The 25,693-nt window shown below is 42.1% G+C and overlaps 1 protein-coding gene across 6 annotated transcripts in view; it reads left to right on the top strand.

Moving 5' to 3' along the window:
* Positions 1-6,523: 6,523 nt before the first annotated feature.
* The window catches only part of MCM9 (minichromosome maintenance 9 homologous recombination repair factor), a 49,379-nt gene continuing 30,209 nt past the window's right edge, over positions 6,524-25,693 (top strand). For 5 of the 6 annotated variants that reach the window (XM_030037282.1, XM_030037289.1, XM_041129683.1 and 2 more), the window contains exons 1-7: positions 6,524-6,615; positions 7,440-7,759; positions 11,729-12,045; positions 14,045-14,126; positions 15,068-15,268; positions 20,214-20,339; positions 21,610-21,729. In XM_030037282.1, the coding sequence (XP_029893142.1) occupies positions 7,447-7,759; positions 11,729-12,045; positions 14,045-14,126; positions 15,068-15,268; positions 20,214-20,339; positions 21,610-21,729 (1,159 nt within the window). In that variant the 5' untranslated portion in view covers positions 6,524-6,615; positions 7,440-7,446. Of the gene's footprint in view, positions 6,616-7,439; positions 7,760-11,728; positions 12,046-14,044; positions 14,127-15,067; positions 15,269-20,213; positions 20,340-21,609; positions 21,730-24,037; positions 24,885-25,693 lie in introns of those variants that run through there. The other variant, XM_030037315.1, reaches the window with a different exon arrangement.

Here is a 25,693-nt window from a genome sequence, read left to right on the forward strand (position 1 = left end):
GTGAGTGTTGCGTGTTTTTTCTTGCATGCTTTGCAAGGGCTCAGCCTTTTTCTCCCATCCTCCACTTCATTTGTACATTTTTACATGTGGCATTAATAACTGAACAGTAATCGGAAGATGACAGTATCTGCATTTAGTTTAACTATTCAGTAAAAAGTGTGCCCATTGGTTTTTTGCTAGTAGGCATTTGTCTTTCACAAGGGAGAAGAAAGTTCAGAAGCACTGAGCTACCATGTTTTCACAGTCAGCAGCTGTTCTACTACTGAATCAGTCTCTTAAAAACAAAGAAACAGCAACAGCCCAAAATCAACCTGAAGAAACTAGAAAAAACACCCTGATTTTCTACCAAATGGCACTGAGAACTCTGTAAAATGTATTCCTAAAAATAGTTAATATCTGACATTTGGGATTAATACAGGAACTTGCATTATCACAGTGCCACTGCGTTCCTGATCATTGCGGTATCTGGTATTCTGGAAAAAGCTAAAAGTGCGCATATTCGTGGGTCCAGTTGTGCAGAAAGTTCTGCAGAGTCTGCTCACACATGCATGTAGTCTTTCCTAGCTCAACAGACAACTCCAAGTAAGGAGATTACAGAATTCGTGTGAAATTGCATAGTATTATTTACAATGGTGGGAAAATCTTAGCTCTCAGGAGCTATCTCTCTGCACTCTGACACATTAAATTACTGTGTTCTCCTATGGAAGAAGGAAATAACAGGCTATATTTGATACAGGGGCAAAATGTGGAAGAATCCTACATTTCATCAAATGTCATCGTAATAACCAGTCTTAAGGCCAGGTTCGGCCCTTCAGTCTGCATTGCTCCATTTACTTCTGTGGTAAGAGTTTGAATGCCAGTAAATTTTCCAGGTTAGCAGAAAACTGCTCTAGCTGACCCATCTGACACTATCTCATAGCACAGGGAAGAATTACATCCCGAGAACTGCATGGCTTTTTTTCTGTAGCAGGAATTGTACCCAGAAGGTATACTTGGAAAAAAAAAAGCCCAAAGATGATTGAAAACCAAGCTGCAATCAGTGCCAACATAGAAATTGCTTTATCAGATTGACTCCTTCCTTTCGCATTTTTTCAGTTACTTCAGCATATGTGTACTATATGTACCTGAGACTTCAAGGAAAATATTAGTCCTATCAGAAGTACTGGCAATAAATTACATGGGTCAATATTATAGAATTTTTAACATTCTAATTTAGTCTAAATAATTTTTCACATCTTTTTCTCATCATCTGTTATTTTGGAAGAAAAAACTTGGATTATTTTCTAACTGGTTTGAGTAGTTCTGTGTTTAATGTTTACACATTTAAATTAAATGTCTTGGATTTGTAATCTTTGATCACTTTAAGGAGTAAGAATATCTATGTATTATAAAATTGGAGAATATAGAATATTTAGGTTTGGGTTTTGGGGTTTTTTTTTTAGGATATACCTATCATCTTTTCTTCCTAAATGTTTTATATAATGCTACAAGAATCTTTGTTTTCATTCTTAAGGCAGAACATAATTTTTTCACTCTTGGTGTAGGTAGTCTCTGCAACGAAACTTCCCCGCTTTTTGAGATTAGAAAACTCTTTCCACAAAGGACCTCCTTTGATGAGCTGCACTTCAAAGCTGAAAGCAGCAGTCTCTTTGGGGAAAATGCTTCTGTTCCTGTAACTGAATATGGAGGGATTCTGAACTGTAGCCCATGTTGCAGCACTTGCCTTTCTGGTGTGGCAGCCGAAAAAATTGGTGTCCTTTCTTTAAATTGTTACAAATATATTATCCCAGTAACCATAGCTAGAAAATCCCAATCTTAACTTTTTTTCCAGTTTTAGTCTTACTCTGAAACTCTATTTAAAAACTGTAGGACATGAGGAAATCCTAATGAGTATCAGGAGAATTCACTCATAATATTAGAAATCAGACCTGTTCACAATGTCAGAGCAATCTCTTGATTGCTTAAGCTTTATTTTAAGTTTTATGTGAATTTTGTTACATGATCCCCATGCTATCCACAGGTAAATTTCACTAATTCTGCATTGACAAAATTAGACCCCAAGTTTTCTGCCTTTGCGGTAATTTACTTCCCTTGGAAGGAAAATGACTGAGTCACATCACTTAAGAAAATGGTGATCTTCAACCTCCTCTGCAGTCAACAGGCAGCTTCAAGGGTGAATCAGCCCACTTACTTATGTCTCTTGGTTGCATACAGACTGTAGAGCAACAACAGATGTAAGTAAGTGCCTCCATTGCCTAAATTTAGGTGTGAGGAACCCTAGCCTATTTCTTTTTTTTTTTTTTTTTAAACGAACATTTGCAAAAATATATCGGCTTTGAAAGATGCAAACTGACTTTCCTTACAGGAGCTGTGTTGCTTTTTTCCTGGTATGTTCAATGTAGTGCAATACAGTACTGTTACTATTCTTCCTAGGCAAATACTAAACCATTTTTTACCATAATGAACGTGAAACTCTAATTCGTAGTATTGTTGTTTAGCTACTTTTGGGTGTTGGGCATTGTATCAGTTTTATTTATGTATACGTTCCCTGGCAAAATCCTTAAATGGAAATATGACTCGTTTCCATGTACAATTATATAAAAAAATCAGCTTGCAGTTCTAAAGCTAATTTACTTTGCAGTGTATTTTGGTCATATAAAGATCCTTTTCTTTAGATACGCTACAGTAATTGGAAGTAGCTGCGGATAATACCGGGATCATGTAACACAACCAGGCAGCCAGGCTGTAACGGAACTTTTCCTCTTTGGCATGACCCACTGCTGAACTCCGTTTCTCTTAATAATAGAACTTGTTACTTGCTGGGCTCTTTTACTGCACACCTGAGTTAACATTTATCATTTTCAAGCACATACACAATTAGACAGCTCAAGCTTTGTTGACTGTACAAATTGCACTGCATAGTTCCTAGGTTAACGATGGGACCTATGAGGTGAACTCCTGATCCGCTCCCGAGTCCTGCACGCTCTTAAGGATGAGTTTATAAATTGCCTGTCATGAAGGCAACTCAGTTATTTTCAGAGTTAAGTATGGTATAAAGGCCTGTTCACAATGAACAGCTGGCTGAACACCACAAGAAGCAGGTGCTGCCAGCAGCACTGATAGCAACGTTGCTAGGGAACAAGAAGAGCCAAGCTTAAGAAAATAAAAGCATAATTCAACAATGACTACCAAATTCTGGCTTCATTATGACAGTGAGTACTCTTGGAAATTAACAGGCCTTCCACGTTCAACCTGACAGACAAACAGAAAAGCTTAGAGAGCGGCTGAGTCTTTAGCTGGAGTTATAGCTATTTAACTTCAGCTACAGATCATCAGTGTGATGGCTGGGCACAAAGAAGAGTCAGCACACTTCAGGCTGTGAACACCACAGGCAGTCTCAGTCACGGCTGGCAGTACACATGCCTTAGGGCAGAGACTGAAGCCCAAGTTTTACAGTCACATGAACATCCAACCATATTTACCCTGCTTAGACTAAGTCTTTACCTAACCTGTAGGATCCACAATCCCTTCTCAGCACTCGTGCAACCTTGCCGGCAGTGTCTCAATTGCACGCTGGCAAGGGATACGTACCAGCCACCTGGACCACAGCGTTAGTGGGCAGTTCTTGTACTCTCCTGGGACACTTCCAGATTGAGGGCACACACTATATTCTGTAAAACTGAAAAAGAGAGGAGTTTTTAGTCTTCATCTTTTTCTTCATAACCACACAAGACTATGAGAAGTGACCTGAAAGTTAAAATAGTAATATTGGCTTATGTAAGAGAGCCATTCAAAGTGGAAAGCAGAGACAAACCAGGAAAGTGTTCTGAGCCCATGACAAGAGAGCTTTTTAGGCTGGTGACTGCTAGCACTGTCTCCATCCACTCATTTGAGACAATTACTTCTTGTCCTATTTTGCACCATGATTTCAAAAGGGGCTCCCTCAGGATTTTCAAATTGGCATACTGTATATTTTTAATGACTGCTTGTTGAGTAAATATTTCTTCATTACTCAGCTAAGCACATAATGGTTACTAGTTATTATTAGGTAATAATGAAATGATAAATACTTTAGGTTTTTTCTTGTAGGAACCACGACCTAATTGCAGCCTTTACACAGCAGTATCAGTGACTTGCTCTGTAGTTGTAATTAGCTGCTCCAGTTGCAGGCTGCTGCATTCTTTTTCATCCTGTTGCTCTAGCTGTTTAGGCTACAAAACGCAGAGTCTGAGGAAGCACAGATGGACACCTCCAGGAAATCATAAAGATTACAGCTCTGCCATACCAGAAGCCGTAACTACGCTGATCTAACAGATGTGTGGAAATAGCTGCATCTCATCATTAGAAAAAAGCAGCCTGGTTCTGTACCTTGCAAGGCAACACCATAAACTGACTGAAGTTGACACTGAAAGCATATTGCAGAGGTAGGACTTGTTTGATACTCCACCCAGGATAATCTTTACCAGAAATACTTTTAAATTTTCACAGCAATCAATTTATATATTAGGTGCAGATTTCAGCAGTGCTTTTGCAGCCATACCCATTCAATTGGTTAGAATAAGGGCATTTTATAAAGCAAAATATTTTTCACTTCTAGGGACATATATAGGGGTTAAAACATTTCCTCTTTATAACCCCCTGAAGCAGTCTTAGATTTTTGTTGTAAACACCATTTCCTTCAGGGGAGTTTTTAGGCAACATCTACAAATACTCTGAGGAAATTTGTATTTGCAAACAATGTAGGACAGATAACAGAAGTTCTATCCACTGATTTACCAGACAGGAGTCACATGCAGGAATCCCCTTCCAGTAGCTTGTGGAGTAGCAACTCAGAGAAATGCAATTTGTCATTTAAGGCCCCTGCAGTTCCACCCAAGAAGCTTTTGCTCAAACATTCCAAGACCCTTCCCTTCTCTGCTGGTGAAACATTCCTCGGATCAGCTCATGGAGGGCGAGATATTCAATATCATTAACAGAGGTGAAGTAACTGCTGTAGCTTTCTTCTTCGTTATGATCACACATTTAAATATGATTGGGAGAAAAAAATATGCTAGACATTCAAATTAATTATCTTAGTTTAATTAAGGCAGGTGAGGAGGTTACTTTACATATTGAAGCCATACATCACAACTTGAAAATAAGGGATCTAAAGGATATTTTTTGTTTGAAAAGCATTGGTTTTCCCCTCCACCAACTCTAAAAATACAGATTTTGTACATTTCTTCTGATATCTTTTTATTATAATTGGCATAGTTCTGATACCTTGGCAATAGTGTGGTACGCTTTTTGGTTAAGATCTTACATGGGCAGTGATTTTTGTTTTGATTGCCTATCAATAATGCATCATTAATACAAGCCAACAATGGGAAGTCCTGGGAGCGAGGAGCTCAGTGAAGAGGTTTTAAGATTCCTCAAACACTTTGAAGTGAAGGGAACATTAAGTTATTCTCTGTGATATCACAAGATTTGAATAGATATATGAAAAAGATACTTAAATACATTAGAGGTACTGAGAAAATGCATGTAGTAATTCAGAGTACAGTCTACTTACACTGAACTCAATGGGGGCAGAATTACACACGCGTGCACAGCACTGTGTTAGAAGAGCACACACATGCTGCAAAGTAACTGAAGAGGAAATAAAGAGGCGTACTGCCGGAGAAACTGGAATCCAGTTTCATTCCTTATGCCTGGAACTCAATTTTGAAACAGAATTAACTATTTAAAAGATAAAATATTTCAAACAGTTCAAGAGTGTCACTGGGTTGTAATAGACACTCAGAGAAAAGAACATACAGATACAAAACTATTCAGAACACCGCACTGTAAATTCTGGGCAAAAGTGAAACATTTAGAGCCTCCAGCAAACCCTATTTTCTGGGTATATTAAAAATTAAATCCTCAAACTCCTCAGGCTTTGCTATGACATGCCCTCAGGAAGAAGGGGGGATTGACTGGTTTGTCAGGCAGCTCGCTTTAAAGAAGCCAAATTTAGTTTTCATGGGACGTGTAAGCCGCAGCGGGGCGGGCTGCAGGAAGCAGCAGCAAATACGAGCTTCGGCTACCTTGGGGCTAAACCTGCTGCACAGTACCCCTCGTCCCCCCCTCGACTTGCGATCCTCCCGCGTCGTACACAGGAGCAGCCTCCCTTTGTAACGGGGCAACACTGACCGAGACGTCTAGGCAAACCACAGCGTGCAGCCCCGTTGAAAGAAGAACCCGTCGGTGTTATCTTTCGTTCACGGGAGCCGCTGGGATCCCCTCCGTACCCACAAAGCGCCCTGCTCTCCCCGCAGGGCACCCGGCCGCCGCAGTGCTCGGCGGGGAGCCGGGCCCGCCGCCCCTCAGCTGCTCCCGGCGGGGGGACCGGCCCTCCCGCAGCCGCTGAGGCACCTGAAGGAAGGGCCCCAACCCCGCCCGGCTCCGACCCCGCGGGCTGGCGGCTCGGCGGCCGCTCTCCGCCCCACCGCCCCGCTCGGCAGCCGCGGGGCCCGGGCGTGGAGCGGCGCGGAGGGGGCGGGGACGGAGTCGCTTCTCCTGCCGGGTGAGGGAGCTGCGGCGGCGGCGGCGGGAGCCCGGCCGGAGGAGCGGCGGAGGCGGCGGCCCGCGCTGCAGGTACCGAGCGAGAGCAAGGCGGCCGCGGAGAGCCTTGCCCGCCTCCGCCTGGCAGGGACGGGGGCGGTCCCGCACACACGCTCCGGCGGGGCCGCCGGTGCGGGCGCTGGGAGCGCAGCCGCGGCCCGCGCTGCCCGGAGGCGAAGCGGGAAGGGACGCGCCCGGGGCAGCCCGTTCCGCGGGCGGGCGGCCGAGGCCCGCCCCCGCCTCGCCGCCTTCAAAACTTGCCGTGCTGGCGGCGGCCGGGGCGGGAAGGCCTGGCTCCGCGCTGCGGAGAGCCTGCCGCCGCCCGAGGCGGAGCGGGACAAGCTGCCGCCGCCGGCTCCCTTCACCGCCCGCCGAGGAAGCGAGGGAACGGGTCGCCGGGCGGTTCCACTTTCTGGCATTAAAGCCGAGCCCCGCCCGCTCCCCGCCACCCCTGCCTGCCAGCCCGCCGCCGCCGCGGGGTGACTGACTGACTGACTGACGGGAGGCGGGGCGGGGCTGATTGGCTGGGCTGGGCGGGGCGGGGCGGGGCGGTTGGTTGGCGGGAGCCGTCTGTGAGAAGGGGCGGGCGGCGTGTGGCGGAGTGAACCCGGCGGCTGCGGCCGCCATCCCGCCGGGCGGGCTGTCTGTCTGTCTGTCTGTAGGTCTGTCGGAGCGCGTTGTAACGAGGTGCTGTTTGCCCAAGCTCATGAAGCCGCGCACGCGCCAGCCCCGCCCTCCTCTCGCCTGGCTCCCGTGATGGGCTTTTCTGAGTGAAAAAATAAGTTTTCCGGCTGGCGCGTAACCTTACCGGAAAGCCTGGCTTCGTAACCGCTTTACCTCACCGGCCCGCCTTGTAGGCGCAACATGGTGCTGAGCGCGGATCAGGTGAACCTCATCGGGCAGGTGTTCGAGTCCTACGTGCTGGAGCACCACAGGGACGACATCCTGGGCATCCTGAGGGAGGCCGACAGTGAGGCGCACTATCCCGTCGTCGTCGACGCCTTGACCCTCTTTGAGACCAACATGGAGATCGGGGAGTATTTCAACGCTTTCCCCAGCGAGGTCCTCCCGATTTTCGACAGCGCGCTGCGCCGGGCCGCCCTGGCAGCGCTGCAGGCCGCCGCCGCCGCCCCACCGCAGCTCAGCGTGAAGCAGAACCTCCACGTCAGGGTCTCAGGTGAGCGGCGGGGCGGGGGCGGCAGCAAGGCACCCCGGGGTCATCTCCCAGTCAGCGTTGCCAAATTTCCTTACTCCGTGCCAAACTGTTAGAGCGTCATGGGAAGAAGCAAGTTTAATTCTTGCCGCTTCAGTGTTTGAGCCAATAGCGAATGGCTGGCGTTTATTAAACAGAAAAGAGCACGTGCAAGCACATGGAGTTGCGTAGACCAACCTGGAAAAAAGCTGTGGCCATCCATGATGGTGTGCGTGTCATGGTTGGCATTTGTTGCTGGGTCAGGACTTACACCAAGGCCTTTCTGTGGGGAAAAGACTCCTCAAATCAGCAGTTGGTCTCACATTATTTGTCTTGTTAGTCAGGTCTAAAGAAAAAAAAAGTTTTAGGGGAAGGTATGTAGTTCATAGATTTTCTTGCAGGTTGACTTCCTTACCGTGTCAGTTGGCTCATGGTCTTTGTTGGCTCCAGCCATCTCCCAGAAGAGGCAAAGTCTACATTTTTAATTGTCTCATAACAATTTAATCTGAATTTTTCAGATTTTTTGCTTAACTAATTGTTATAAAATTACTTGTTACAAAATTGGAACAAACTATTGGAAGGCATGATCGTTAATAGAGGATTTTGTCCTTTTTTTCACTACAAGTTGATATGCCATTATTCCTTATTACTAGGAAATTTTTAGTAGCTTTGGGGTGTGGTAAGTGTGGAGTGCAGGTTCTGGGGTTAAAATGCCTGTTTTGCCTATTGTGGGGAACTGGGGTCAGCGGTGGCACAGTCCCTTCTAGTCATTTCTGACTGTAACTCTTTGGAGCTGTCTAGTCTGCAAAGCCAGGAGCTGGTGACCTGTGTTTCCCTCCTCTGCCCCATGCCGGAGTGGTTTATGATCATTTAGTCTTTTGGCAGCTTGAACTTGGATGAATCACAGTTGTTAAATAGACCTGTGTTTCACACCAGTAAATTTCATTAAAAATATTGTCATTAGAACACATACATCAGAAATATAATAAGCCTGTGGCTCTCAAAATGCTATTCTGTCAAGGTTTTCAGGGAAAAAAAAAAAAAAAAGGCTTGCTACCTGTTTAGGTGTTGTGATATTTGTATACAACTGCTGAGTATGTGCTGTACAAGGATGGCTGCTGTGTGGTACTAAAATTTTAAATGTCTGGCATCTCCATGTACCTATACAAGTAGGAGTGAATTAAAACTTCTTCCCCAGTGTTCTAGGATGCATTTCCCCCAATGCATTTGCATCAATAACAGCTTCAGCATGAGAACAGGGTTATTTTTATTCCAAGTATGATTATTTTATAAGCTACCAGGAGGTATTGGAAGGAGTAAAGCAAGGGGTAGATGTTTGCCGTGTGAGTAGCTGCGTCTTTAAGACATTCCTGCTCCTATTATCAGCCTGTTGCTGGAGCTGACCATTCCTCCCACAATAATGTTTTGTCTGAATATTCTCTAATCAACATCAGGCAAAATTAGCCACATTTGATCAAATAGTTTTAATAACTTATAAAAGCAAGTCTGATCATTGATGGAAGAAGTTAGTTGTCAGACTCACAAATTACTCCATCACTAAACTGGAGGGAAACTGATGAAGAGCAGGGGGTGGTTATCCTCGTGTGGTCCAGCTGGATTAAAAGAACATCTGTCCATGTAGTTTGGTTTATGTTCTGTACCACCAAAAGGGTTGGCTACTGAAGAAACAAAAAACAATAAGCTAAATGATCTGCAGGGCTTTTTCCACCCACATTTTCCCATGATACTGTTACCTTTTAAGTGAATACTGGGTTCCGATTGCCTTCAGGATCCTCATCTTGGAGTGCCGCTTCCCATTCCCACATCAAATGGGAATGAGGAGGAGGTGCACTCTTCTCTGTGGGAGTGGCAGGCAACTGCCTGGAGTGGGGCCGAAGGAATCTGCGTGTCAGGCTTGGACTGAAGTGAGGAAAAGTGGGTTTGCTTATGCTAGGTATAAGAATGTAATCTTGGCACGCTCATACCAACAAGGACAGGGCATCTAAGAGTTCAGAGAAGGATTCAGGGAGTGTGAATATGCAGTGATTAATAATGGGTGATTACCCCGGGTTCACTGAAGAAGGTAGAAGATGAAGTTCTTTATCTGAATTGTAGCATTGTAGGAATTTGATTGTATAACTTCTCCTTTTGCTACAAATCCATTAAAAGATTTTTCCTTACTTCCCATTAGCCTGAGCACTGCTGTGTCTGTTACTGATGGCCAAGCTGCTTCTAATAGTTCAGTTTTACACATTATTACTAATACAGTAAAGCTGATTCAAAGAGGCGCATACTCAGTTAAAGAGTTTGTCAGGCAGTCTAATATGATCAGAATGAAGGCTCTTTTTTCCCTGTCCGGACTCTTGTCTCTTCAATATTCACAGAGATGATCATATCATACATACATTCTGAGAACAGTGCTGCAGCTCTCTCTAGTGTAAGATGTGTTGTATTTTGCAAAGGTTGTTGAGCTGCACCAATACCGAGCTGGGAAAAAAAGATACCCAAAAAGTTGGAAAAATAATGGATTTTTTTTTTTTTTTTTTTTTTTTTTTGCCTGAACTGAATACAAATGCAAATCTGTGGGAGAAAAAGAATTTTCAACAGGTTTGATAGAATATGTAAATAGCTTTGTTACAGTCAACCAGAAAAATTTGTTTGCAGTTCTACATAATACTTTATTTTGTTTCCAGATTATTTAATTCCTTTCTACTTTACTTTTTTTTTACTTTATCATTTTACCTTTTAAAATTACCTTAATATTTTAAAATATTTTCTTTAAACAAAAGCCAAAGGTCAAACACTTTGCTTAAAAGCATCAAAACAGAATGTTTCAGCATGTGTGAAATAAAGCATTTGGTTTTGAAAACACTGAAATAAATATATGATGTCTTTTTTTTAGCAGCCAAAGCTACTAAGAGGATTTGACCTAAATGCACAAATAGTTTTCATCCCCTTAGAAACATCATTTTCCAGCAGATTTATTATTTTACATCCCTGTTTCCTAGCTCTGTTTTGGAAGTAAAGCTAAGAAATTATTTTAAGAGCAGGTAATCTCTTTTTAAGTTGATAATTATTAGTATGTTGTAGTTCACATACTAACTTCTGAAGAGGCAATATTTTGATGCTATCCTCAGGTGTGCATTTCAGAGACCATTTACTTTTATAAAGACTTTGTAGGCTCTTGAAGTAGATTAATCTTCTTGAGGATCTCAGCTGCTATGGTGCTAAGTGATGGCCACACAGGTGAACGCTGGAGTGGGATCAGTACACCACAGAACTGGCTGTTGGGGTGGAATTAAATGAGAGCAAATGTCACGAAAATGTTCTGTCACTATTCATTTGAACATACAAGTGAATTTGCTTTGGTTGTGTTCATAGCCCCTTTATATTCTTTTTATGCCATCTTCCTTGTGCTTGAAGTTTACTGGTAGGCAATGTGGATTTAAGGTCAAATGCTCACAGACTATGAATTTTAAATTTGCTTAGACTTGAGAATTCACACAAGATTAGGAGTTACACTTGTTTAGCTGTGGGAATAACATAGAACCACAATTAAGTAGCAAAACTAAAATTTTGTAATTCAGATAAACCAGTTGCAGAATAAATGGCATTTGCCAAAAGATCATTTGAATTAATAAATAGATCTGAGAACATCAGGATCTATTTCCATGAAAGGAAAGTGTTCATGACTATTCAGCCCTTGGCAAGAGTAGGAGAGTAAAATGGCTACATTTTCTGTTAGTGCTCAGTGTCTGATGATTTTCACTATTTGAGGCCAGCGAATCAGATTTATGCTACAACAGATGAATTGTTGAATCACATTTATGAAACAGTAATAACAATGGCTACTGTTAATATGTCTGGCATTTTTTCTAATCTTTCTGTTTAACTGCATTGTAGGTCCATGTTTTATGTGCATAGTCTTATGCCACACGTGTTTTTGTTTAACAGGTTTGCCTGTTTGCCCAGAGCTGACTCGGGAGCACATTCCTAAAACCAGGGATGTGGGTCACTTTTTGTCTGTTACTGGAACTGTCATACGTACCAGTTTGGTGAAAGTTTTGGAGTTTGAACGGAGTTACATCTGCAATAAGTGCAAGCATGTGTTTGTTGTCAAGGCTGACTTTGAACAGTACTATGCATTCTGTCGTCCATCAGCCTGTCTTAATGAAGAAGGCTGCAATTCAACCAAGTTCACATGTCTCTCTGGAACAACCTCTTCTCCTACCTGCTGCAGAGACTACCAAGAAATAAAAATTCAGGAACAGGTAAAAAAAAAAAAAATGGAGAAAAAGGGGAAGGTATTAAGGTATAGATGTCCCAAGTACTAAAGAAGGCATTTGGGGGTTTAATTTCCTGCTGGAATAAGGTAACTGCTAATTTTAGTGAGACTGTTCATGCATACGTCAGAATTAAGTTTATCCCATTGTCATTGATAAGTTCTAAATGCCAAGATAAGTGGAAAAGTTTTACAGATTCTGCTGTTTAAAACAAATGCCTGAGAAGACTAAAACAAGCCAGACAGCCTGTTAGTCAGAGATTTCCAGTCAAAGAGTTAAAAATTTAGGCACATGTTGACTCGATTTCCACTATTAGGTAACTCCATTCAATATTGTACAAAACACTTGGGGTCAGTGCACAGATGAAACTCCTGTGTTGGATCCTTACAATACCAAGTGTGCATTGTTTCTCTAAGCGCTTACTGTACGTGACGCTGATGTTCATGACGCTGATGTTCAACACTGCTTCTAAGGACTAAAGCTAGCCCAGTGGTGGCCAAGGCCAGCTGTAGCAGTGCAGTATGGTCAATACATGGTGTCTACAAATGTCTGTTCCCTTCAGTCAATATTGAATTCAACAATTGTTGAATATGACAGAATTTGCATTTGTTTTTTCTGAAGGTAGCCCTGGGTGGAAGTACAGCTAAGCTGGAGGAGTAAGAAACAATTGGGCCTCTTTTTACGGTAGCGCATAACTAAGACAAAACTGGCACAGGAAAATCTACACTGTATGAAAATTGAGAATAAGTAGGGTGTATTGCAGGCAATGTTTCTGTGTTTATTTATATGTTCAGTGTCTTTTTAATAAATCTTTTCTAAGATATCCTCAGTTATTTCAGGGTTTTGATTTTATAAATTAAGAGGATGGTGGTGCCAATCTACATGCAAGATGTATGAAAACAGAAATGTATGATATTAGAAATGAAGCTCTTAAATGTTGCAGGTTCATATCATGACTGTCTCTGACATATGATTTCTATAGGGTTTTTTTGTTTGTTTTACTGTGTGACACACAGATCTCTATGATGGGAAGGATTTTCAGCAGCATAAGCTTATTAAACACAGTAAAGTTAAACCAGGAATGAATTTCACTTGTGTTTCCTACTGAGCTCTGCAAGTAACTGTATGTGCCACCAGTATTGACAGTGATGTGAACTGCCTGTGGCCATTTAGATAATACACAAGAGTAAATTAACCTTCCTAGGCACTAGAGAGTGAATAAATCTAGAATTCTAGCATGTATGACCTGTGCTGCAGAATGAAAAGGTACTTCTGATTGTTGTTCTTGTGCAGTGGATATTCTAAAAACTATTGCGAGCTTTAAGTGTAATGGAAAGATTGCTGGTTGGAAATAGACTGTGACAAGATTGCATAGACTTTGCCCTGGAGAAAAGAAAAAGAATTACAGGAGTTACTGGCACGTTTGTCAATATACATTTGTCTGGTTGTCTGTGAATTGGTTTTTTTTCCTGTTGTTGATTTAATCCTTGACACCTAGGTGTAAACTTATATGTCAACCTGTCAAATTATGGTTAAATACCAGAAAAATATAGAGAATAATCTTTCAGTATATACTTCAGTGAAGGATTATCTAACCCATGGACATGCTTCAGTACCCAAAGTAAACTCTGCATATTGAAGAAGTATCTAAAAATATCTCATATTATTAAAAAAAAAAAATCAGCTCTTTCAAATGACCTCTTTTAGTGAGCTTTCTTCAGCAAGATATTGAAATCACACAGTACCTCCCAGGATTGAGCACCTTCAGCTAATTTAATACCCAATCCTGTTTCCATTAATATCAGCATTAAACTTCCATTATTAAGTTCATGGCAGCAGTGGCATGCTCACTGTCTAAGTTTTGTGAGTAGCAGCAAGGACTGACCTCAGTTCCAGGAAAGGGATGTAGGTCCTTAAGCCAGAGCAGCTATAAATGGCTTTTGAAAGGTGCAGTTCTTAAGAAGTGCTTTTCCTTCCTGTCTCCTAGGTTCAAAGACTGTCTGTTGGAAGCATCCCTCGTTGCATGGTGGTTGTTCTGGAAGATGACTTAGTGGACAGTTGCAAGTCTGGTAAGGATACAGCATATATCATATGTTTGTACCACAAGCATTTTTATTTTTCCATTTGAGATGAATCTTTGCCAAGTAAGCTGTCAGTGCTGAGGGCTTGTTAAATGAGATATGTTTATCTGTCACATTGCTGTTTCAGCTTGGACGTTAGCATGGCAGTTGAGGACTATTCTAGAAAATGTCATACATCCTCATGTTACATCTTGACTGTTTGACAGATCAGTTTCAATAAGTAAGGTGTTGTGACGTACAGAAAGTATATTAAATCTTGTTAGTGTGGGAACACCAAACCTCCTCAGGAAATTGGTCCACACCACCACACAGCGTGTAGTGCCCCTCTGAAGGTTCAGAGAGCTAGGTAACCTGACCTCCTATCTAAAGAGAGCTGCAGGTGGAAAAGCTACTTGGCATTCAGAAAGGAAGCTAATTGGCAGGAGGGTGTATGAAGAATGGACTAAAAATTCTCAGATAGGCACATCTCCACAAGAAATTAATTTCTGGTTGTACTTTCTGAGAAGAACGCTATAGCCAGAATGTTAATGAGTGATTCTGGAATTCATCACAAAAGTTATCAGAAGTCAAATAAGTTTTGACTAAATTTTTTGTATAGCAAATCTAATTGAAAGAAGAGCTTCTACACTTTACTGTCAATTCCTCTTGTCTAAAAGAGGAAACAAGCAGAGGTATACCTTTAAGAATTAATTTACCTTAAACAGAAGTAAAAAGACATAGCAACTTCCTACCATAGACATAAGCAATCTACTTAATGTTTGTTCTAGACTTCCAGTAACTGCAGGAGGTTTGCTTTTTGTTGTTGGGTTTTTTAACCTTATTAACTGTAACACAGGATCTCAATTGCATTATTATGCATTACAGCTAACTGACACGTCTGCATATCTCAAGTCAGATGTTACTTGATTAATTTTTGTTGTTACCTCCAGGAGATGACATCACAGTGTATGGAGTGGTAATGCAGAGGTGGAAACCTTTCCATGAGGGTGCACGCTGTGACTTGGAGCTTGTTCTGAAAGCCAACTATGTTAAAGTAAACAATGAGCAGCTAGCAGGGGTTGTAATTGATGAAGAAGTCCGCAAGGAATTTGAAGACTTCTGGGAAAAGCATAGGAATGATCCATTAGCAGGTTAGTAGTTGAAAGCTTTTAAGTAGGACACATGAGTGGATAGAGATGAAATCAGGAGTGAGAGAATACAGTGACTGAAAACATTTTTCCTCCATTATTCTATCCCACCACTCATTCATCAAATAATATATTTTTTCCAGTACAGGAATATGAAATTCTTACTTTAATATTACTGGGGAAAAAAGTACCAAACATACTGCATTGATCTTCCTTCTTTTGAGCTTTCTAGTCAAGTGTTTTGTGGAACATTCATTAACAAGAAATCATAGAATCATAGAATCATTTAGGTTGGAAAAGACCTTCAAGATCATTGAGTCCAACCATCAACCATGCCCACTAAACCATGTCCTGAAGTGCCTGGTCTATGCACTTTTTGAATACTTCCAGGGATGGTGACCCAACCACTTCCCTGGGCAGCCTGTTCCAATGCCTGAAAACCCTTTCAGTAAAGAAATTTTTCCTAATATCCAATCTAAACCTCCCCTGGCACAACCTGAGGCCATATCCTCTTGTTCTATCTCCAGCCATCTGACAGAAAAGACCAGCACCCACCTCACTACAACCTCCTTTCAGGTAGTTATAGAGAGCGATAAGGTCTCCCCTCAGCCTCCTTTTCTCCAGACTAAACAACCCCAGTTCCCTCAGCCGCTCCTCATAAGACTTGTGCTCCAGGCCCCTCACCAGCTTGGTTGCCCTTCTCTGGACACGCTCCAGCACCTCAAGGTCTTTCCTGTAGTGAGGGGCCCAAAACTGAACACAGGACTTGAGGTGCGGCCTCACCAGTGCCGAGTACAGGGGAACAATCACCTCCCTGCTCCTGCTGGCCACGCTATTTCTGATACAGGCCAGGATGCCGTTGGCCTTCTTGGCCACCTGGGCACACTGCTGGCTCATGTTCAGCCGGCTGTCAATCAGCACCCCCAGGTCTTTCTCTGCCGGGCAGCTTTCCAGCCGCTCTTCCCCAAGCCTGTAGCGCTGCATGGGGTTGTTGTGACCCAAGTGCAGGACCCGGCACTCGGCCTTGTTGAACCTCATGCAGTTGGCCTCGGCCCATCAATCCAGCCTGTCCAGGTTCCTCTGTAGAGCCTTCCTACCTTCGAGCAGATCAACCCTCCCTCCCAACTTGATGTCATCTGCAAACTTGCTGAGAGTGCACTCAATCCCCTTATCCAGATCATTGATAAAGATAATAAACAGAACCAGCCCCAATACTGAGCCCTGGGGAACACCACTTGTGACCCGCCGCCAACTGGATTTAACTCCATTCACCACAACCCTCTGGGCTCGTCTATCCAGCCAGTTTTTTACCCAGTGAAGAGTACACTTGTCTAAGCCATGAGCCACCAGCTTCTCAAGGAGTATGCCATGAGAGACAGTGTCAAAGGCCTTGCTGAAGTCCAGGTAGACAACATCCACAACCTTTCCCTCATCCACTAGGCGGGTCACCTGGTCATAGAAGGAGATCAGGTTGGTCAAGCAGGACCTGCCTTTTGTAAACCCATGCTGGCTGGGCCTGATTCCCTGGTTGTCCTGCACATGCCATGTGAGCGCACTCAAGATGAACCATTCCATAATCTTCCCCGGTACTGAGGTCAGGCTGACAGGCCCGTAGTTCCCCGGATCCTCCCTCTGACCCTTCTTGTAAATGGGAGTCACATTAACAAGCCTCCAGTTGTCTGAGACCTCCCCTGTTGACCGGGATTGCTGATAAATGATGGAAAGTGGCTTGGCAACCTCCTCCGCCAGCTCCCTCAGTACTCTTGGATGGATCCCATCTGGTCCCATAGACTTGTGAGTGTCCAGACAGCATAGTAGGTCGCTATTTCCTCCTGGATTATGGGGGCTATATTCTGCTCTCCATCCTTGCCATCCAGCTCAGGGGGCAGAGTACCCTGACGATAACTGGTCTCACTATTAAAGACTGAGGCAAAAGCGGCATTAAGTACCTCAGCCTTTTCCTCCTCTCTGGTGGCAATGTTCCCCTCTGTATCCAATAAGGGATAGATGTTCTCCTTGGCTCTCTTTTTATTGTTAACATATTTGTAAAAATGTTTTTTGTTGTCTCTTACAATAGTGGCCAGATTGAGTTCTAGCTGAGCTTTTGCCTTTCAAATTTCCTCTCTGCATGACCTAACAAGATCCCTGTACTCTTCCTGAGTTGCCTGCCCTTTCTTCCAAAGATGGTAAACTCTCCTTTTTTATTTGAGTCCTAGCAAAAGCTCCCTGTTTAGCCAGGCTGGTCGTCTTCCTCAGCGGTTTGTCTTGTGGTGCATGGGAATAGCCTGGTCCTGAGCCTTTAAGATTTCCTTCTTGAAGAATGTCTAGCCTTCCTGGACCCCTTCGCCCTTCAGGACTGTGTCCCAAGGGACTCTCTCAACCAGTGTCCTGAAAAGGCCAAAGTTTGCCCTCCAGAAGTACCATAGTGGTGGTTTTGCTGACCACCTTCCTTGCCTCACCAAAAATTGAGAATTCTATCATTTCATGGTTGCTAAGCCTGAGACGGCCTCTGACCATTACACCTCCCACCAGTCCTTCCGTGTTTGTAAACAGTAGGTCTAGCAAGGCTCTTCCCCTGGTAGGCTCACCTACCAGCTGTGTCATGAAGTTATCTTCCATACACTGCAGGAACCTCCTAGACTGCTTGCTCTCTGATGAGAAATAATATAAGTTATCAAGGAAAAAAAGAAAAGCATTTTATAATCAAGAAAGAAGCAGCATACCTCTTAGTAGAAATAGTGCAGACCAGATCAGCTTTTAGTCAGCATAGCTGTTGACTCTGGGGCAAGGGATCTGACTCACTGTCTCTGCATCCCAAATTAAGCTGTGACTCTTTACCACAGAGCTTAGCACATCTCATCTTTAACCAAACTCTTGGATGCCTAGACCCTTGATTGAGGTGCTGTGGAGCATCCTATCAAATATGGAGAGAGTCTCCCAATTCACAGTGGCTTCCAGAACAGCCAGAGTGTTTAGTACACTGGGTCCTAAACTTAACCATAGTCTGCAGTCAACCACCTAGGAATTAGCAGAGCTGTATCTGGAACTCTGTCCCTCTCCATAATCTGAGTGCCTCTTCGTGAACCATGTGGAAGCTCAATGGACTCTTCAGGATCTCTGTCACTGAACTGTCTCAGGCTAACACTCTGTCTTTTAAAACCCTGAAAAGGGCTTAGTCTTTCTTCTTAAAAGACAAACAGGAGGAAGAGCAGGTGGGAATGTTGCCCATGTCAACTTAAAAATTAGCATGCTCACATAAGATATTGGAGATCTTGTCAATGACAAAGATCTTCAGAACTGCATTTCCTGGAAAGCAATTTAATTGCTACCCTCCTGCTGTTTGGAATGAGAACATTTCGTCCTCCTGCTGTTTGGAATGAGAACATTTCTTACCACTCTGGTTAGAACTGTTCAGAAAGTAATTCAGGATCCTCTTTGAAGGTCCCATTTAATCTTTCATTCTCAGGACAATTTTTGGAAGCCTGCAGGGAGCAATGTGGCTTTATGCAATATTACCCATTCAGAATAAATAAATTAATATGAACTGGCTACAAGAAAATTGAGGTGGAAATTAGAAGGACCCTGACTGCCCAAGATGTCTGTTTCAGGCCGTTTGTCTGAATTTTAGCTGAAATTGAGTGCAGAGATAAAATTTGACTAAGGAGTCTAAGGTATAGGCCATTTCACAACAGGATGTGTGTACATGTACTGTTTTTCAAGAGATAATGGTAGCTACTACTGCATTTTATGTCAGTCAATTCCTGATGCTGTGTATTCGGTGTTCTGAGAAAGTCTACCATGGTAGGCCTCTGAGAGAACTTATGCAGGTGAGTTTATTTTTTCTGGATACTACCTAGGAAGAAGCAGAACTGCTAGCTGCTCAGCACTGATAAGGCATATGAATCTGAACTCAAATAGAGGCAACTGTGGAGTTAAGTCTTGAGTTATGCTATGGCTGACCAGAGTTTTTAAAATTTCGTTTCTGGACAAAGATGTGTTAATTCCCTCAGAAGACTTCCACAAGAAACACATATGCCCCAAGTCATCTATTAGGTGCCTACACATTTTGCCAGTAGCATGCACTTGCATCTAAATTTAAAACATGAAGTTAAGAACTCAAACTTGGTCACTCCCTAGGTTTTTATTCCCTAGCAATGGGACTAATGTATGGCATTAAACCTGTGATCCCTTATGTGCTGTTAAGTGTCAGAATCTCAAAGGACAGAATTAATTTTGTTACACATCTTCCAAGCCAACAACTTTATCATAACAGATTGAAATATTCTGTTGCTGGAAAGAGACTATGCTAGGGAGGAGGAGAGGGACCTTTGACACAGAAGGGTCAAAGGAGAAGGAGGTCCAAGACAACAATGAGAAAAAGAGCCATGCTATGGGTGCACAGGTTTAGGGCAAAATACTTCAAGTATCTATCTATCTATCTATCCATCTATCTATCTATCTCTCTCAATTTTCTTAGATGTACAACACACCAGTTTTCAAGGGGATATTTTGAAGCCTGGAAACTTTTAAGTTTTATTCTTCATAGCCCCACACTTTTATCTGTGAAACAAAAGAATTTGCATGATGGCATTTCCTTAGTGCCTTTTCTCATGATATCCAGACCATACATTCCTTAAATTGCAATAGGATTGGCTTTGCTGCTTGTGACCCTGGAAGACTTAACTTCCTCCTAATGAAGGAAGTTTGGCTCAAACAACTGCTTCGGGTCCCATTTCAGAAATAAAATAATAATAAAAAAATCTCCTTCCTGCCCTGTTCCTCTTGTTCAGGAAGCAGACCCAAATTATTTGTGAGTGTACATAGGACTGTGGATGTAGGACAATTACTTGTCAGTATACATAGCACTTCAAGTGTACATAGGAGTCCATGGCAAACCAAGTTTTAATCTTAGGGCAGTGCTGAGTGCCATTTTTTGCTCCTGTTCTAGGGAGGAATGAAATTTTGGCTAGCTTATGTCCTCAAGTTTTTGGATTGTACCTGGTGAAGTTGGCTGTAGCCATGGTGCTTGCTGGCGGTGTACAGAGGACTGATGCTACTGGAACTCGAATCAGAGGTTAGTATTGTTTCTAATAGTATCATATCCTTTCTAACAGTTGTTCCCATCCCTGTCTTCACCCGCATCCCTCCCTCCTCCAAAATCAAATCAGTAAGGTTTTGGAAGCATAATCATCCCATTTTCTTGAGTGAGAGCAATTTTTGATTAATGCTGAGTATTATTCCAGAATCTCAGACAAATAAAGTGGGTGTCTAGACTTCCTCTTTTTAATTTTTCCTAAATAAAACCCAGTAAAAGCAGGTGTTCAGGATTCCATTAGGTAGAATATTAAAGGCAGTTGTTTTAGATAAAACATAAACTCACTTTTTATTGTATAAGTGACGTTTTGAAATGATTTCTAGTAGAATATTCCCAGCAGTATTTGGCACCAAAGGATGGAATATTAATGTTTCCTTAATGTGGATCACTGTAGTACACTGAAAGGAAAAATTAAAGGATTCATTTTACTTCCTATTGCCAGACTTTTCCATCTGTGATTGTCAGCACATCTCACTTTTAGTTCTGTTACTGTAAGTTATCTGCCTGCTGATTCTCCTTCTGTTGTTATTAGATGGCAAATATGCCATGTGCCAGGTGGTACACAGGTCATAATCTATGTAGGTCATAATAATTCTAAAATAGTATGTCTGTATATACAAATACAGGATTTTCTTAATGCTCCAGCAGCTAAACAAAGTTATAGACTTTATATTTGAATTGAAGTTGTATTTTGTAGAAGATAATTAAATAATTTTAGAGCACTTCAGTGAGATCACAGTAGCCAAATTATTTACTTCAGTAATTCATTGTTTTGAAATTACTAAGTTGTGTAACTTTTGGCAGTGTAGCAGAATTAGTTAGGAAAAACAACCTGCTGATTTTATTAGTCCTTTTTGCAATAGTTTAAGTAACTGAAGAGTGGAATGATGACTAAACCCTGGTATCCTTTTGTTTCATGTTCGAGAGTGAGTTGAGTCTCAGAAATGAATATTCTAAAATGTATGAACTCATATTATAAGAAGTATGTCAAATACCTGCTAATACTTTTAAAATATTTCATTGTAAATATTTGGTTTGGGTGCAGCAATATGCCTAGATGCTTTTATTAAACAATATATTTATCACACCCAATAAATAGTGCAGTCATAAACAGAATTACATATTGTAATGTATATGTAGTGCTAAATGTTAGGTGGATAATGAGAAGTATTATTTAATTCTGAGCATTTTGTGTATAGCTTTCTCTGTGTATGAAACATCTACTCCTACATCAATGTTTTCCCCCAAGGTGAATCGCATCTTTTGTTGGTTGGAGACCCAGGTACAGGGAAATCTCAGTTTCTCAAGTATGCAGTAAAGATCATACCACGCTCTGTGCTTACTGCAGGAATTGGATCTACAAGTGCAGGTATGTGCTGCTTCTTCAGCTGGAACACTACTTTTTTCACTCGAGTATGTTTATATAGAGGCTTTCTACATATATGAACATATGTGCTCGGGTTGTATGAGCACAGCTGAAGCAAGAACTGCTGTGGAGGCATATGAGGCTTGACATAACTCTCTGCAGAAGGGCAGTCCTGCCCCTTCTGTATCAGCAGAGCAGTGTGATGAGCTTCTAACAGGGAACCTTAAAAGCCTTATCCAGAGGCACCTCTCACTGCTTTGCTAGAAGAGGATGATCTGGACCTGTATTTTTAGTGTTCTTCCCAGCTATGACAAATATGACATCTTTCCAGAGCTCACACTGTGTGATGGGCTAGCATCATTTGGTTTCTCATGAACAGACACTCTTCTCTCTTCTGTTCTTTTATATATTCTGGCTGGGTGCCAGTTTGATTTCTGCTTACTTTCTGGAAAGTCACCCTTGTGCTGAGGAATTATTTCTGACTCATAAAGATGGTTTCAAGATGGTTTTCAGAGAGCAAGTTGCTTTTTGGTTTGTTTTTTTTTGTGTGTGTGTGTTAAATTTAGGTATGTCCCAGGTGGGTCTGAATGCCAGGTATCTTTAAAAATTCTTCTGGGAACAATGTGCAGGGTCAGATTACCTCTGTAAATGACTTTATTTGAGCAAATGACTATTGTATTAGTACATTTAAAATCATGAAATAATTAGGGACAAACCCCAGTGTTTCAGCTGGCATGTGTAACGAGTGTTTCTCAGGTAGTGCTGCTTTTCATTTTATGTCTGGGAAACAGCATTATTTAAATATGGGAAAACCAGAGAATACATCTTTCCCAGTTCCGTAGCTATGTGTACATGTGTATATTGGGTCTTCTATAGCTGTGGAAGTGGAACATGATGTTGAACATACACACTCTTAGGTGCAGGGAACTTGTTATGAAACACGTACGCCTCTGGTTTTCCATTCAAACTGTTGACAAATAGGTCTGGAGAGAAGCCAGAGAGAACATTTTGGCTCAGCATAACCTTTTCTCCACCTTTTGTTCTGTGTTAAGAACGGAGAACAGGCTGGATCATTTAAGTTTTGCTAGGGGACTGACAGTGACCTGGAGTGAAATTTTGCCATGCATTTCAATGTGACTTTGCCCACTTTTGTCAGTAGTAATCTCCCTGTGTCAGCTGCTCTTGGCCTCTGCTGTTGCCTTCTTCACCACGTCTTACTCCTGTGCTTCATTTTCCAAATGATCTAGTTTCCAGCTCAGCCATGATAGCTAGGTTCAAAGACACTTCCCTGAAAACCAGTGTTGCAGTTTACAAGCTTACTGTGGTATGTGTGCTATAGAATCAGCTGTAATGATGTGTGGAGATGGAGTTTCATTTTGTGAAAGGATCATCTTGGGTCTTTAGATCATCTACATTTCACTTAAATATTGCTTGTACTTTAGAAAGCCTCTTGCTCTCCCAGCCACGCTCCCCCTGAAATGTGACAGCAGGTGTACCAAATTTCCTCCTTAAAATTCTTTAGGACCCTTATCACAAGTGAAACAAGCAAAAAATCTTATTAACCCTAGTTTAATTTCAAGGAACCTTTCCATTGCTAGAGCTGCTGGACTAAAGCATGAATTTCTAGCCCAGGAGTCTGGATGTAGTTTGAATTATTTTGCCTTCCCTGTGCAAAGAGTGTCTTACTTATTAATATGTTTGTTACTGTACCTAACATTGCTTTTGTTAACTTGCTCTTCATGCAGAAGCTCCAAATGATGAGTTTAGAGAACTACTAAATTGCTTTACTTTCCTTGTCATAATTGCACACTTCAAATTACTGGTTCTGCTTTCTCATGAGAGTACTAATGCACATTTTTCCCTCCAGTGTACAAAGACTAAATCCGTAAATTCCACTTTCAACTGGTTTCTTACTTTAGATAAAAAGCAGTCTGGATTGCAGTTTAATTGCTGGCCCTGGGACTACAGCCCACATAGGCCAAAAGACACACCTGAGATTTGGTAAACCCTGGAGAAGTGCTAAAAGCTGTCTTACATTTGGATTCCTCTTTTAGAGAAAACTGCTGATAGCTAACCAACCTTTGGTAAGATTTTGTGCATTAACACGTCTTGTACCCTTTACCCATCCAGTACTGTTTTAGTACACGAGCTATTTATCAACCACAGAATTAGAAATATGCTTCCAAAACTGTCTAATCATATCACTTTTCCCTGGTTTTCTGTACAAGCGTTTATTTATACCAGGACAGCATATTAGATCGTTAACATTCTCCTTGTGCCAAAATGCCCGTTCTTTCCTGCTCTACCTTAGGTATCATGTGCTTTGAAATCTACTATGATCCTTTGGGGCCCTGCAGTGTCATGTGCCCGCTGCAGCCCATTACCCCATCTGGACCTAACTGGAATTGCCACAGAATTTCAGAAAACAGCGACCTAACTCTGCACCTCGATTTGCTGTTGGGCCTCTGCTCCTTCAGTTAGGTTCGTGCATCCCCCAGTGCTTTTTAAACAATGCCTGTGCTTCATCAGATGTGTTTTGCCTGATTCAGAGAGCATGACCCAGGCTAACACCCTGCCTTCTTGTTCTAGTGAACTGGTATGGAAAACCATCTTTTTTATCTCACCAGCAGGCTCAAGTTGCCTGCTTGCTGCAAACAGCCCTTACAAATGACCAGTAATCTATTTTCTATTTTGGAAAAAACAGAACTTTACCTCCACTCTCTGGATAGTGTTTCTGAGTTTGTTTTATTAGGTTGCCTTTCTTGCGAACACTTAGTAGAAATTTTCTGTTGAGAGTCCTCTGCAAGTTTAGGACTTCTGTGGGGAACTGAGGTTTGTTCCTCCCACAGCTCTTTAATGAAAGTTGGCAGCCAGAAGACCAGCCCACATTCAACAACTCAATGCCAAAAATTTATTTGACTGCTACAGGTTATTGTAGCAAAGTTCTGAGTTGCTGCAATGTTGAAGATTGGTAGTAAGGGTTACCTTTTTCAGTGGAGCTTTGTAGAGCCACTGGAGAGGTTAAATTTCACCAGTCTCCATTATGATGGAGCTGGAACCTTTTTGCCCCCTCAAACTCCGAGTGTCATAGTAATTCAGACAGAAGGTGATGCATGAATAAAGCACAATGACTGTAAGATGGACAGGTTTTTTTCAAGTTAGACATAAAAAAACCCAACCATGGTTTTCATCTGTAATGTTACCTTGATCCATTTACCTTTTTCTACATGAGTAACCTCTGATGAGCATTATAACAATCTTCTAATGGAATCAAGTCTGTCTATCTGAGGTAAAAATACTGTGAGATGCATCACCAGTCCTGTCAATAAAATCTGTAGCATTCCCTTGCATCTTGGTGGTGCCTGCAAGTAGTTTCATGGGAAGGTGAACTCATCTTTGACCTTGAAACTGTAATGCTGTGCTGTCTGCACTAGCTGTTTATATGTCATGTGTACAGCCCTGCTGTTTCAAAATTTTCAGAGGTCAGGGACAAGTCTTTACAGAGATGCCTTATGTGCCCTGTATCTTTTAATACCACTAAGTTTGTGCTGTGATATTGCCTGATGATCAGACCTGAAGCCTCTGGAGTACTGAAATTTGATTCTCAAATTCCGTGTGTCTGGAATGTGATTTTGCTAGGAAATGTGATATTCAGAAGACAGTGTGTATGGACTGCTAAGATCTGGACAAAGTTGTAGAAGACTCAAGAGGCATCCAGTCTCTCAAAAAGCATAGGAAGACCATTTCTCTTGCAAAGATCATGAGGTGCTCTCATGAGGCATGGTTGTTCTCCAGTTTTCACCAGGCATGGCAGGGTTATTCTTTTTCCTGTAATTGGTGGGTCAGCTGTATCTAGGATGTGTTAGTGTATCAGGTAAGGTGGTGCCAAATTCTACCGCGGCATCATGCTGTCCGGTCTAGCTTGAAGTCTATTGCACCCGAGTTCACGTGCCCAGTTGACTTTTTT

Source organism: Aquila chrysaetos, chromosome 2 (genome assembly GCF_900496995.4).
Source record: "Aquila chrysaetos chrysaetos chromosome 2, bAquChr1.4, whole genome shotgun sequence".
NCBI lineage: Eukaryota > Metazoa > Chordata > Aves > Accipitriformes > Accipitridae > Aquila > Aquila chrysaetos.